General features: G+C 34.5%; 1 protein-coding gene across 2 annotated transcripts in view; it reads left to right on the top strand.

Moving 5' to 3' along the window:
• The window catches only part of LOC149784200 (E3 ubiquitin-protein ligase TRIM45-like), a 61,005-nt gene that overhangs the window by 2,982 nt on the left and 41,730 nt on the right, over positions 1-16,293 (top strand). For both annotated transcript variants that reach the window (XM_089933234.1, XM_089933233.1), the window contains exons 2-4: positions 5,044-5,067; positions 7,203-7,226; positions 15,020-15,043. In XM_089933234.1, coding sequence (XP_089789360.1) covers positions 5,044-5,067; positions 7,203-7,226; positions 15,020-15,043 — 72 coding nt within the window. The remainder of the gene's footprint in view (positions 1-5,043; positions 5,068-7,202; positions 7,227-15,019; positions 15,044-16,293) is intronic.

The raw sequence follows: 16,293 nt of genomic DNA, 5'->3' as shown, positions 1-16,293 counted from the left end.
TGACTTATGTAAACATTAAGGTAGAAATATTGATGACTTTGCTGAAATGCTCATATAATCGAATGACTGATTTTGAGATCTTTCAGAATTTTAATTTAGCTCTTTTTCTGGGCATTGTGAACACATTCTAATTTCTTGCATCAAGTCCTTTTATTACAAGCTATAATGCTAATTACAGAAATACAAGTAAACTAGAGCTACGCACATAGCTCGCAATGTATCGTTCCTACGCCTTTTATTATATATCTCCTTCGTCTTCAACACTAGTGTTGGCTGTAATCCCAAACCCGCTACATACATGGAGTCCCGTCATTCTGTGCTGGTATGGTGGTGAATTTCCGTTGATTTTTTTGAATAAATTATTATTAAAGGTTATCAACTTAAAATAATTTGCTTCACATGTAGCGCCATGGTCATTAGGCATATGTTACATTAGACTGGTTCAGAAGCTTTATATATTATACAAATAATGCAAGTTATTGTATGGTGGCCCTAAAATCAGGGCTGACTTAGATAAAAATTCTATGAGCTTTCTTAGTGTATCACAAAACCTTGTTTAGCTAAGGTTTCATGCAATGGCATAAATGTGTGATATTTTCCTGTGCAAAGAGAATCCAACACGCTATACAAATAAACCTAATTTTTTCAATGGGATATAAAAAATAAATATACGTTTAGTACCTTCCATACATACATACATACATACATACATACATACATACATACATACATGGTACACCTACGTTAGTGTATACGTATTTACATATGCAATGCGTTCATGATAAACAATATGCAATGTTTATATGTTGCTCTGTTTGCTGATCAGTTTATGTTATATTATAGGAAGGTAATGTTGAATGCTCATATCAGAAAGAATACAGTAGCATAAGGATCGCACGACCACCATGATCTACGCCATATTATATATACCTCTAATGTAAACGCTATCTACTGTTGCCATTCACCACCTGTACATTGATATCGTGAAAGCGTTCATGCCCCGACAAGTCTCCCTGGGAGCGCTAAATTGTTCAACAACAACGTAGCCTGTAAAATATGATCCGCCCACTCAAGAAACTGCTGCTAGTCTAACAAACAAGTATTTGAACAGGAGGTAAAGAAAGTGTGTCGAAATCTTGCAATTTACTGTCGGATTTTACCGAACTCATAAAGCAATATTTAATTAATACATGCTAATGTCGAACTTTTATACCATGAACAAACAAAGGTTTATATACCATTAGAACACATTCAAACGAGCACGCACACACGCACACATATACATACAGTCACACACAATCCGTGAAACACATGCACACCTTACATACACTGATAACAATAAACAAACAATGCCTGTATTCGTAAAGCCACTCATAGTCTTGGCTATAGATTATACTGTGCACGTAGTAATATGACATGTCATCTTATTGACACGTCAACTGTTATATAATGTAAATGGATGACTATATATATGGGTTCATAAAGTTGGATACATATTGTTTCCTACATAATGCTCTTTATATTAGTTATTGTAAGTTCGGTGTGATGAAACGGGATGTTCATGTCTCCACCGGCGTTACACAATTTCATGCTTGCCTCTTCAAATTCGCTGAATATTCTTCATTTCTGGACCGAACGTCTTGTCGCCGTCCATGGTCGTTTCCTAGTTGTTTTAGTTATGTTGAAAGCATGTTTGTCGGAACGTTGTACAGGTTGGTGATCTCGGCTTGGATTGTCAGATCCAGTTTTCCACGTGTTTGGTTTCACTACATTTCAGCTCTCTCTTCCACTTTGTACCTTTTTGTGTTTCCATGGCGTATTGATTCAGTTTACATGTATGTGAAAATTGACTACCTATACATTTTCCAAAAATAATTGGAGAAATCAAACATAGCTTGGAAAAGGTTGATACGATTCTCCAACTTCTGTTGGCAAACTTACTTCAAATTAACTGAAATAATAACTGGGGTATCAAAAGACAAATCGATAGTTGGATTAGCAGCAAACAATAAGCGAAACCCACATTTCGATTAATCATTACTCACAGTATAATCATACTGGTGCCACGACTCAGGCAATCGAAAATTCTACTCGTGACTGTTTTCAAACTTCAAATAATGCATTGTGATTTCAATCAGATTCGAGGTTTTCGGACCGCTAAACTACTTCGATTATGGACTATATTCAAATAATTCATGTTCGGATAATGCATGTGAAAATGCTGTGTACTTTGATGAAAGGATTTCCCTTGCACATTAACATTTTATTTCTAAAATATATGTCCATGGCCACATATTGTGTTGTTTAGTGTTGTTGAGTAACATTGCTAGTCTTGACATCTCTACCGTACCCATCGATATTTCAATTAAAATATAATACAGTAAGTTGACATAGCAAAATAGAGGATCAGACTGTTGCTGGATCGTGCTTAGCTAATATCAACCAGTCATTCACACTGGTCTGTATATTTCCTGAGCATGTATTGTGTACGTATTATCATATACATTGTGTTTGACTTTCATTGCCAAAAAATAAAAAAAATAAAAAAAATCACGAGTCTATATTCGATATTAAAAGAAACCAAATGCTTTATTTTGGAACATGGGGTTTAAACTAATACATGTCAATCAGCGAGTAATGCCTGTTCATGCATCACCATTTTACACTTATCAAACTGTGAGTTAAATGAAATATTAATTATTAAAAGTGACGAGCCAAACTATATTCAGAATGATTGCTTGTATTCTACGCTATCGTCAAATAAACATTCAGATGATTTATTGGTTGCTTTGGACGTTTACAGTGTTTGTCAGGTACTAAACTGGTTCAAGAAAAGAGGACTTATGGCCAATCATAGCAAATGAAAGGGGATTACAATAGACGATTTTGTATATAGTATTGTTTAGATCAATATGGGGATATACCCTTGTAGCTGGTAGAGATATAATGCTGATAACCGATTCGTTCTCTAGTGATAGTTATATCAAAATGGGGTGTATAATTGGGTCTGAAGGTTCAACCATGATGATTCCTGACTCTATGTTTGGTCACATCAATATGGGTTGTATATTTGGGTCGGATAACTCAACCATGGTGATATCCGAATTTATGCTTGTTAACATCAATATGGGGTGTATATTTTGGGTCGGATAGTTCAACCATTATGATACCCGACTCTATTTTGGGTCACATTAATATGAGGTGTATATTTTTGGTCGGATAGTTAAAAAATGATGATACCCGACTTTATATTTGGTAACATCAATATAGGGTGTATATTTGGTTATGATAGTTCAACCATGATGATTCCCGATTATATGATTGGTTACATCAAATTGAGGTGTATACTTTGGGTCTGAGTGTTCAACCATGATGATACCCCACACTCTGCGTGGTTACATCAATATGCGGAATATACCTTGGGTCTGATAGCGGTAATACAATGATGATAAACGACTCATAGTCTGTGCTTGATTGCTACAATGTGTGATGTGTTTTTTCTCTATTATTTTCTTGACTAGCATATAGCTTTATATTATTATTAATTTGTTACATCTTCATATTTCTCTCGCTGTCTATCTCATACGCTCATACACACATACGCAAGTTTCTCTTTTGTGGAAAGAAATTCACTCAGTGCCATTCACAGGGCGAAATCTTATTGGAGTCCCTACACAGACTTAATAAATGGACATTTCAGTTACAATCACTCAAGGTGTTTTTGTTTGTTAATTACAGAAGGTCGTACCTATTGATTTTTCTAATTTTGTTGATTACGAATATTTACAAGACAAATCTATGCCGATCTTTGTTTGGTGGGTTTATATTTAACATCAGGTGAGGCACGTTCCTTGGGGTATCTTTATATGGAATTGGCGCCACATACCATTCAAGGGCCGGCCCGGGCTAGCATCACTGCCATAATTCTTGGTTTACTTTTGTTTTAGATTATGTGATTTGGTCAGGCCTCAATTCTAGAAACTTAAAGTAATGTATTGTATAGAGAATTGAAAATAAATATCAACAGCTGATCGTATTTTGTCGATGGCATTATGACAAAAAGAACACATCTTACTAAATGCAAATATTACCAACTGAATACTTGACAAATGAATGATATATCACCTTTTAGCACATGCCAATATAATCAATCCAAATATCTTAACTACTCTTCCGGTGTTTTGTAGTTCCTTAATATTTGTACCTGTTTTACCCAGTCCTATATTATTCAAGTAGAGCATTCCTTAATGTTAAGTCTTTCTTCACGTCAAATCTAAGTCCCACCACAAATTGTACGAACAATGATACCCATTTCATGTCCAGTCTACATACTAACATTGTTTACAGCATTCATGACGGTGTATTAAACGGGCAACTTTCAAAGTTGTTATTGATGGCGGAAAAACAAAAGAACAACGTTCAAATTCGTTATCGGTGGCAGGGTAATAGGGCGCAAAACAAGTCATCATTGATAGATGGCCACTAAAAGGACAATGTTGATGGTCGCCTCTGGCGGTGGGACATTAAAGAGACAATGGTATGGTTTTAATTGATAATAGGGTGTAGTGGGAACAGCATTGAACATCCTTGCTTATAGCGGAGCATTCAAGGACCAACTTTCAAAGTCGTCACTAGGAACGGGGTATTAAAGGGGCAACGTATAAAATCGTAATTAGGTAGAGTGAGCTATTTCAAGTTCAATTTGGTTATTCCCTTCTTTCCTGTCTCTCTTTATCACTACGGATCGGATGCAAACTTTAATTAAATATTTTGTCGAATTTGATCACTGACAACTGTTATACCTCGTTAATTATTACAACATTAGGATTAAATAGAGATGCAAGTTTCAAACAGGGATTTATACACGAGATAATCATTGACATAATCAGGATTCAAACAGCATATATTGCCAAATACACATTCTAAATCAATGCATACACTGTGTACGTATGAATATGGTCAGGCGTATATGCCTTCTTTTGAAGACAAATGAAATTAATTTATTTTGTCGTTGTTAATAGTATGTTTATTATATTCTTTTAGGAAGAAAGGAAAAAGCCGCTAAGAGTAAGTATAAATTACATATGAAAGGATGTTTTACTCTGATTCAATCAGTACCCATCATGTAATCCAAGAAGTTCTGTACAATTTCTACATGAACTACATGTGGCAATTTAATATGCATACATGAAACTGTTACTAAATTACGATGTTCTTCCACTACGAAAAATAAAGTTATCTGGTTCGCGTGTTTTTTATACTTAGGATCAAAATGTTAGTAACTCCATTGGTGATTGTGCGTTCTTATAAGGACTTACTTTAGCGCATAAATAATAAATGACATTATACGCTTCTATTGCTTGCCAGGAGATGATAATGAGATTTTGATGATGAAATGTTGAAATAGTGTAAAAAAGATTTTAAAAAATATATGTAGTATGATTAAGCTTCCAGTAATCATTTCAACAAAACCATGTAATTATCTGATAGTACACTCGTTTTTGTTTTGCAATAACATGCATATACGGCATTGTCCCACTTATAAGGCAACACCAGTTATATTATTTCCAATTCCTACTAATGTTATTGTTTTGTTTTAAAGTATCTACATCATGTAAAACAGACAAGATCTGTTTTGCTTGTTAGTCCCCATTCCAGCGTTGAAGTCGACAAGAATTGGAATGGCTGACATGAGGAAATCCAGTTATTCATACAACTTATCTTTCACCTCATCTATGCTAGTTATTGTTGTAGCATAGGTGCTGATCAACACGGTACCCCTTCTGTTTTCCAGAATAAGTTGTGAAGTCATTAGGCGATCATTGACATCATTGGAAAGGCCGGTAGGCTTGTGCACTACAGTATACTTCACTGCAAATCCGACACATACTTACCAACATTTATCACTGTCGCGATCAATCCAGAGGCACGTATAGCCACCACCAATTTCCGACAGCTAACCCACGTCTGCAAGGCGAACCTCACTCGGCTCTGCTATGTCCCTATTTGTATCTTACCAGTTCTCTAGTAGCCATCGCAGTCTGTTTCTCATGTCCGTATACCCTGGTGTTGTCCAAATTAGTTCGAATATTGATGTGCTGAATTTCAACACCATCTTTTTGTTTTCTTTCTTGTTGATGTTTGACCGTATGGATGTGACCTCCGCCAGCCGTGGTAAACTGGCGTGGGTGGGAAGAACAGGTTATAATTAAGCTCTTCTAGCCCATTATGGTTGCTACGGAGCAGAGCAAAGTAATTTTGAGAAGGGCTACCCTGACACTCAGGGTGATGACGAGTTCCATTGCTACTTCGGTCTATTAGAAAGTGACACTATTCTCCGAGCTACATATGTGCAGGTTCGTGACTGCAGCTTAAGTATTATCCTCACTTGGTGTTTTGTCACATCTCCGTCTCCACCGGACTTGGATGTGTGAGGAACGGGTTTGACGCTATGACATGCGCTTCGCTTGGATTAAAGTGAGATAGAGCTGTTCATTTCGTCATTCTCATTATATCGTCTTGGTCTATCTGGATCAAGTAGAAAGACATAATCGAGACAACTCGAGATAAGTCTGGAAACATTGGATGTTTATGGCGTCTTAAGTGTCTCGCTACGCTCACTTTCTACGACGCGTTGCTGGCTTTGTATTTCTGACATGTGACCGAGTTCGAGGTTTCTTCCGTGCAATCTGCCGTGTCCAGTCTTCACATACGTATATATACATGCTCTAATTCAACTAGGCCTAAGGCCTTACCTGGTTAACTCGCCTCTCAAAGCAATTTGTAGTGATTAGCCATTGTCGCATGGTAACAGCTTCTCGTAGGCACAGATGAGAGCTTAGTGCCAAGTGATGTCTCAAGGTATATAAACAGTCCTGAGAAGGACACACCATGTCATTCAACCTGATGTGCCACCCTCTCTGACACGAAATATATGTACACACAAACACGAACATATAAGCACATATCAACTTAAAAATTAAACATAAAGAGAACTAAATGTGAGAAAATGCATGATAACACTTACTGAAAATTATATGTAATATGTGGTATTATTGAGAGTTATTCTGAAATAAAGGCATACACTTTTTATATGTGTGAATATGTACATATGTATCCCTATTTCATTAAAACCGAAATTGAAAACTAATAGACTAATACATGTTTGACATTTCTAATTTCATGTTTGTTTGTTCTTTCAGGAAGAAAGAAAAACATCGGAAAGGGTGAGTACAGATCAATCTGAAATTAACATTCTATAGTCAGTAATCAACTGCAAATTAAGCAGTTTGATAATTTTCCTAAATCATTTATAATATATGCCAGCGACAACAATGTTAGTATAATTCAAGTGTTCATTTTGCCACCACCCCACCCCCCCATACAAGTACCATGCCATCTCTTATTAAGGATCAACTAACTAAATCATATCAGGTCATACTACGTTAGCTCCGTGGTCTAAGTTAGTGGATAACTAGGGCTGAAACAATTTATCGATATGCCGATGCATGAATACTTTAGCTGTAACGATACATATATATCGATAAATGAGATGGAGAATCGATACAAAGACAAATAATGTGTGCAAGTAACTTTAGTCTTCAGCAGTCAGGCATACTTATTATTAATTTCACTTTTTACTTTTGAAATCTAAAATTCATCCTAAACAGCATATGCAGTCACAGGCACTCTTTTTATTGTTAAAAACGAAAACGACCAATGAGAAGTGTTGCTCGCCGTCTACAAATTGACATGTGTAACGGTTTTTAATCTGCCCCCCCCCCCCAATAAAAAAATTCATGCTTAATATCTTAACCCAGTAGCATTTCTAGCACATGCTATGTTAAAATGAATTCATTTTGGTTTTTATTGATCCTTCCGGTCCATGTTAAATAATAACCACCAATCATAAATTAATGTAGCTTATCCCCTGCATGACAAACATGAAGTACTGGCAAGGCAACATGGAAATGTCGCGCAAACATGACTAATTTATAAGTAAAGTAAATAAACAAAGATGCCTTCAGGTTGTGCGATGACACGTGTCATGCAAAATGTGTACGAATTCGTAAGCTTGAAGAACAGCGATGCGTGAGACCTCCCGCAAATTATTTTAAAGTCCTTCATATAAAACTGTGCTCGGCAATGTATACAGTTTGTATTGAACCATTTTTGTCGCGACATTTCTTTCTCCGGTATGCAACGGTTAACACATATGAGTTCTTCAAGCATGTCATGAATGGTTGTTAAACTGTATTTGATGGTGCCGAATAATAAGCATTATTATGGCGTAATTTGTCCCCTTCATGAAGGAAGTTTTACAAATGCGCATTTAAAATATAGCTACATAGAGAATCCAAAGGGTATGTTTCACGACGTGGTTCAATACGACTTCGTTCGGCTATTACTGTGATAGTAATGACGACAATAAGTTCTTAAGTATATCGATTATTGGATCTGGGAAAATGTTAATGCAAGTGAGTGATTTTGAGCCTATACATGGTGTTAAATACGAGTGAGATGTAAATGTTGGATTGATTGAACTAGATGCCATGACTGTAAATCTCCCTTTCAGTGGTATTTTGAAAACAAATGTAGAAAATGCAGAATACTGAGCCTAAATTAAAATACCTTCAATTTGAAAGTAATATGCAATATTATTTCTTATGAATCAAATTACCTATGCGGACCATATGCTGTACAACCATATATCGATATCTGGCTTAAGTCAAACTGAACAAATAAGGGGACAAAATTTAGAAATTAGAGATATTTATTTTGAATATCTTTTTTCTGTAGAAGCAGCATTGACATTGATGGACTAAAACCATTAAACAACGTTAAAGACCATAGTAGGCACGCAACGACTGGTTCAACAATGTTTATGTAAGAGAAAATCCTATTTTGGAGCAGATCTTCACAAAATATAATATATGTAAACTCCATAAAATTGTGCAAAATAGTCATAAAAGTCAGTTTCCCAACATTTTCAAACTCACAATGCTAGCTATGTATAAGACTCTTCAGAATGAAGCTCAGTAGTTTTCTTTATTCACTAGCAAATACAAGTACCTCCTGCAGCAGCACTTTTTTGTATCTGCGTGAAGTACAATGGGATATATTTTGTTGGTATCATCCTGTTCCCTTGACTGGATTTCCTCAAGATCGGATTTTCTTTGCATGAGGAAACTGCGTTAGTAACAGACTAAATGAGACACGAACATGGTAATAAGATGTTTTCAAAGCAATCAAACTGTGAAACATATAGGGCATGGTAGATTAAGTGAGCTAAATGGAGCCACCATTAAATGGCCCCAAAACAAGGAATAAAACTCACTGACAAACATTAGGTAATATGCTTGAAAGTAATTTTGTTATCTTGTCATCGATGAAAATTGATTTATACTATATGATAACTTCATGTATAAATATAATTAACCTGATATATATAGCACCAGGTCGGCTAATTATGCGAGTCGGGTAATTACTGCGCAACGATACGTCATTTCTGTAAACATTGGATCACGTGTTATTTTGGGTCAAAATATCCATTTTGCATCAGGAAAGAACGATTGTACTTTACGAAACGTGATATTTATAAAGTGTACCAACATTTATCCCACATTTCGACTCGAAATGCATATGAAAATGTAATTTCTAAATGTCAACATAAACACCCACTTCATGACCTTCTTGAACTTGTAACACAGAAAATAATATATATAGTATGTATCTCTTAGAATTATACATATAAATGTATAATATAAAAGGTGGAAATGTATACCTTAAAAGATTCTGCATCATAATCCAAGTTTCCAATTGTGCAAGAAATTGTCCTACACTTACAAAATTGTCTGCTACCCAACATGTCAACTTGTCGCTAGAACGGGATTCTCAAGAATATTCCCCGGCGTATAGTCTGTTTCTAAATTCTTTAGTAATTTACATAACATCCTATTCACTGTTGTTTCTCTTCCACATAATAGCTTATTATTTATATAAAATGTTGAAATTTACTAATGTTTTTACAAGATCGGTTTAGTTTGCTTAATGTATCTTGCCATTTGTTATCATTGTTACGTTGAATTTTGTCAAACTAGCTATAAACCTGACATTATTAGTCGACCGAATCGCTGATAGAAACAATCCAGAGTAATATATTTCATTTATGTGGCGCGATGTATACACATTTTATCTTTTCAAGGCTGTGCACATAATATTCCGACACATCGCGAATAATGAAAACACCGAGTAATTCTACTTTTTCTTTGCAATTAACATTTCGCGTTTTAAGCATCACCGTTGTACAAAAAATTAAAATAAGGAAATTAAAAAGTCCGAAATAAGAATGGACTATATCAGAAACTGACACACGTCCAACCAATGCAAAAAATTAAAAAACAATTAATCCAGTGTATCCAAAATTAATATTATATTGAACAAAATATTATGTAACAATTGCCTCTTTTCAAACGGTAAGCATTGCAGCATTTTAATTTCGTCAATCTATCGAATTCGGTATGCTTTGTCGCTTCAATATTGGTAGCGAACATATTAGGTGAGCAGAAATACCCGATAGTATTGTATACCGATAGATATTGTATCGCTGGATGTGTATTGTGAATAATATCGACACGGGTGCATCGGTGCACCTGTATGAATAACGCTTACATTTCCAACTCTCATATATATTGACACTGTTTACCTAGCACATTATAAATTTATTCCATAAGCTGTTGTTAAAACTAGACAAGTGAAGTTTTGAAAAAGAAACATGTACATCAATGTCAGTCTGAACTGTTCATTAAAACCATCTCACTTTCTTAAAGTATACTTAACTTATTGTATTGTAAGCCAAACAAAGGACTATGAAATCTTCCAAATTTTAGATTATGTCCCATTCACCTACGTCATCAAAAATTAAAATCATTTGCTAAAAACAAACAAATACAACATATTAATTTCCTTCGAAGCCCATTCTCGCCCAAACTCTTGATGACATATACTTGTTTAATATGATCTCAAAGTCGGAATAGCAGCAACGTTGTAAGTGTGTGAAAAACCTCATATTATTTTGATGCAGGACATCCTCATAACGATGAACTGGTTTTAAGCAGTGCATGGCCAGTCTAAAAAAGAACCAGGATATGACATCTTGACGATTTAACCACATTTTCCAAGTTAACATGCTTAGATCAGAAATAAGAATATGATGATGTTAATCAATCTGAACGAACATTTGCAAAATTACACCCATAAAACCCTTTGTATGCGTGGATCTTTCTCATAGCTTATACTCATCTTATCTATCGAGACCATAAGCCTATATACAAGTTTTGAAAGAAAGCTTAATAGAAATCTGATCTCCAGATTTGTAATAATCTCAGTCAGTCACGATCACCTCATTAGCATGTGTGTTTCGCGTACTTTCTAAAGTGTGATAGGTCTTGTCTTAAGATCTGTTAATGGTGATCTTATGTACATATTTTATATTATATACCGATTTTGAAAGAAAGCTTAATAGTAATATGATCTCCAGATTTGTAACAATATCAGTCAGTCCCGATCACCTCATTAGCATGTGTGTTTCGCGTACTTTTGAAAGTGTGATAGGTCTTGTCTTAAGATTATTTAATGGTGATTGTATGTAAATATTTTGATATGCACACATTAACAGTACTAACTGTGCCTTTTTTATTCTACTTTTTCTTTGCAATTAACATTTCGCGTTTTAAGCATCACCGTTGTACAAAAAGTTAAAATAAGGAAATTAAAAAGTCCGAAATAAGAATGGATTATATCAAAAACTGACACACGTACAACAAATGCAAACAATAACAAAAGAAATGGCTTACACTTAAAGTATTACAAATATTGCGAAACTCATATGGATATTTGTACAGACTATACAATAGTCCGTAAAACGTTGGATAGTTGTCCCAAACAATAATAAGCACCAAAATTCTAATATTGTACACGAATTTTAGTAGAGACTGAAATTAATCCGGGGAAATGTAGAATATTAGTCAATACTAAGAGTAGTTATAAAAATCCAAAACTCTTACACATTTTAGCAGTCTGATTCATTGTTGAAAAAATTTAAAAATGTTGTAGGGGCGAAATGGAATACCAATATTATAAATTATACTGAATTTAGAAGGAAATTAAAGGCAATTTTCCCCAAAGTTAAAATTCCGTGAAACATTTTTGGCATATTATCGCAATCATTTATAGTAAAACAAAAATGTTACATATTTTAGAAATGAAAATAAATACATTACTTGAAATTTCGTAATTGCATATCATACATATCATTAATTTACTAAAATAGGTATTGAACGTTTACAGTTCTAATAATGTTTTACATTATTAAAGACATGTATACAAAAGTAAAATTGTAACCAGATTATTATTGACCAACATTCACACTTCCCAGTCAATTAAAAGTGTAAAGTGAACCAAATAAGCGAATCATCTTCTACCCAACTTTTACATTTGCTATCCATTTCTGACATTCAGCATGCCATATTTAAAACAAATCAATGAAAGTGTATTTCTATATAGTATTGATAACAAGAGTAAAATTCAAATTAAATATACACTTACGTGGTTATGTGCATTCACTTGAAATATGAATGCTTTGGGACTTCATATCTCATTACATAAATCAACTGTTCGGCTCTCTTTCTGATTGAAATGTCTTTACTTAAATGTTTTAGTTCGTCTTCTTGTCATTGGGTTGGCTGCACATTTAAATGTCTTTATTTTAATGGGTATTTAGTGTGTTTATCCTTGATATTTTCTTTTGCTTGTGACACCAAAAGAATAGTACCTTTTTTAAACGGATAACATGTCTGACATATTTAAGTTTTTCTCTCTTTTTTACTGCGTTTCATTTCCTTTGAAGACGTGGGAAGTATGTAACCCAATGACCCTTGTTTTGGCAGACATAATCGCTATGTTGACCCTTAACTTGAGTGGAGGAGTCAATAGCCCTGTTGGAAATGTACTTTCCATTTGCGCTTTGTTAGCCTCTGTGACGACAAGTACAATATGTTGTGACTTTGCAATGGTCACAGATGGGGAACTGAATAGATTGATTGCCTTATAACGAAGAGTCCTCTGTTTATACGTTAGAGATATCTAACCAATTAATCTCAAATTTGAAATACTCCAAGGATAAGCAAGACGAAAAGCGACGACAACGCCATTTGTCAATATTCACTTTTGAACTAAATATATTATTTCATTTGATTGATACATATATTGAACATATTTGTCAATGAATGCCATAGAAGAGTTTAATCTGAAGTACGCAATCACTATGAAATTTGGAGAAAACGTGACCGGGCTATATCCAACACGATCTACCTCCACTGGGTGGGTTCGGTTAAGGGGGAGAGTTAAGATAAAGCAAGAAATATTTTTGTAATGTTTGATTTTTAGTGACTTTACGACCTCTAAAATGAAACGTAATGTTCAAGAATTTCTTATCCTTAAAATGACGGGTAATTATGATTTTAACATATTATTTAATGTTAAAACTACACATATCTACTAATACACCGTATCAAGAGACCAAAACCTCAACTATATAATATCTATCACGCACTTATGCACTATCCTAAGCCCATATTATACCAGCTTCATCTTGCTGGAGTGGCCAACACCCAGTTATATACCATCCAGTGTCAAGGTGCCTGTTAATTAACTCTTACACTAAGTAGTGCATGCTTCACTGAAGAATATCCCACACTTACTATTCAATATGCGTACTGAAAGAGCCGCTAACAACAAGTTAGCTTCTATCCAAGATGCTCACATTTGCTAACTAACAAAATGGGTAGAAGAACTTGTACGATTACGTTTCGTATGATCTTTCCGGAAGAAAGGGAAAAGGCACAAAAAGTAAGTACAAATTACGTATGAAAGAAAATTCGAATCTGTCAAAATAAGTACACATCATGTATTTTGTAAGGATCAATAAAGATATTCCTTCTCACTTTCGTTTATGTAAATACAGGATGCACTTAATATTACATTTTGTTATTTTTTGTTTGTCTTGCAATAGTATCTTCTCGAATACATGGTAAAAGTAAATTAGATTTGTTATTATTTAGTGTAGGAATTAAATATAATAAGACAATTTTTAACAACGTGCAGTAATTGCTTTGACATTTTTTGTAATTGCACGCTTGGTACATACTCCGTTTTATATCGCCTTAGCAAAATAAATACAATGTACTTAAACGAATTGTTTCTGCTATAGTGCATGTTGTAGCATCTTAAAAAGGGTTAGCTATATAATTCGGTGTCGGAAAAATAACATGCTTGAGTCAATTATTGAATAAAAAACATTGACTTTTGAAGGACAATTGCTTTAAGGAAATAAGCAGATGAACACTCATTGAAAACGTTATAGTATCCTGAACAGTAAAACATTTTGTTTCTCTGCACACCTTCTCGAACAATCTTTATATTGTTCACGGTACATCTTTATTTGTATCAGCTTTAGTGGCCATTAACCGATATCTGATTTATTATATATGCAAGGAGTGAAACAAGAACAACGTACGAATCGCAGTAAGTGCATATCAACAGGCTTGTATACTACTGTATTTGTTGTAATGCGCATCGAGGTGTACTAGTTGTGGTATATGAAACACGTTATTGGAAATCTGCATTTCTGTCTGCTTATGTGTCTAAGTGCCAAAATATGTAATTTTATGTAAACAATTTAAAGTATTGTGTAGCGAAACACTTTTGGGGTCGTTAATTTGTATTTTTTCAACAACACCAAAATACAAAACGAGAGTTGAAACCCGGAGAGTTAAATACAATGCAATCACTATAGTATATTGGTAGTAACTATATGACTATTGTGGTAAATATTTTTAAACAATGACATGAACTGTCTTTGCAGTTGACAATATGAGCATGCGCAGACACATTCTATTTTGAAAGCAAAGTAGTGTAGTTTACTTTACGCTCTTTATCATATTTATTGCATTCGTTTCAGGAAGAAAGAGAAAAGAAGGAAAGAGTAAGTATTAATATATCTGGTTTCAGAAAATAACTAAGATTGGTACATCGTATAAGTGTAGTATAAGAATTGCTTCAGCCAATAAGTATAACAGATGTATTGCATAAGATTTTTATGTTATTGCTTTCAGTCTATAAGTATGCACGATGCATTGCATAAAGCTATTATATGTTCGCTATTTCGCATGCATTTACTAAGAATAACTAATTTCAAATATACCTCATCCTCTGCGAATTAAAAAAATGTCGCAAATTCCTGCCTCATGCCTCTATAATATTTAAGTATTATTTTATTGTCTAAAAAGATCTAAATGTTGGAGAAAAATAAATTCTGGTTTCATCATCACCATATTCATATCACTTAGCAATTAATTATTAATGTTAAATCCTTGTTTTGCATCTGATTCCTTATATCGTGCATTCATTGTATTTGTCCGAAGTGGAAGTAAGATAATACTTATTGACAAAATGGCGATCATTAGTTCAATAAATATGTTAAAACTGACACTCCTATTGATGAATGAAATACAGCAGCTTCGCTGCCGGCGTGTTCTGGGCCGATGTATTTGACAATGACTTAATTGCCTGCGACATATCATTTACACAAGCTGATATATTTAAGCCTGCTACACCAGGCATTATTCGAAAACTAGTATTGATTTCAGCAGCTGGCATCATAATGTGGGACTTAAGTTTACCTGCTCTAATACCACATACAAAAGTTATGTCCACTGGCTCCCTGAAATATATCGGATTGGATTCTGTTAAATACCTAAGTTAAACTTTGTTGCATCCATGTTTATCGTCTGGATGATCTCCGTAATAAATATCATGACTCATCGCAATGGCACCCACGCCGTCATAATGCTCCAGGCCAGGTAATGACTGATCATTTTAGTCAATATGCTTTTCCAGTGGATTCCACGGTCCGGTATATTTATGTCCTGGTAGCAACCATCTTTCTATTTAACTTGGATGTTCTCCAATACATATATGGATATAACAGCGCCAGCACGTATTTGTCGTTCACCACAACACATACAATCTCCAACACACAGATTTCGTTCTATTTGAAGGTCTTCAGTTCCTGCAGTACATTTTTATAGAGAGAGGCACACAAAGCTGTGGACGCTGACATCTGTGTTGCCTGCATCTGTTCTTTCGACGACGAAGCTTTACCATTTATAATGATGGATTTTGTAGATGCAAAACCCTCATACCTCGATTTAACAATGATGATGTTTCTGGTAA

Source organism: Sinohyriopsis cumingii, chromosome 14 (assembly GCF_028554795.1).
Source record: "Sinohyriopsis cumingii isolate HCF-2022 chromosome 14, ASM2855479v2, whole genome shotgun sequence".
In the NCBI taxonomy this organism is placed as follows: Eukaryota; Metazoa; Mollusca; class Bivalvia; order Unionida; family Unionidae; genus Sinohyriopsis; species Sinohyriopsis cumingii.
This window is presented reverse-complemented; position numbering and strand designations above follow the sequence as displayed.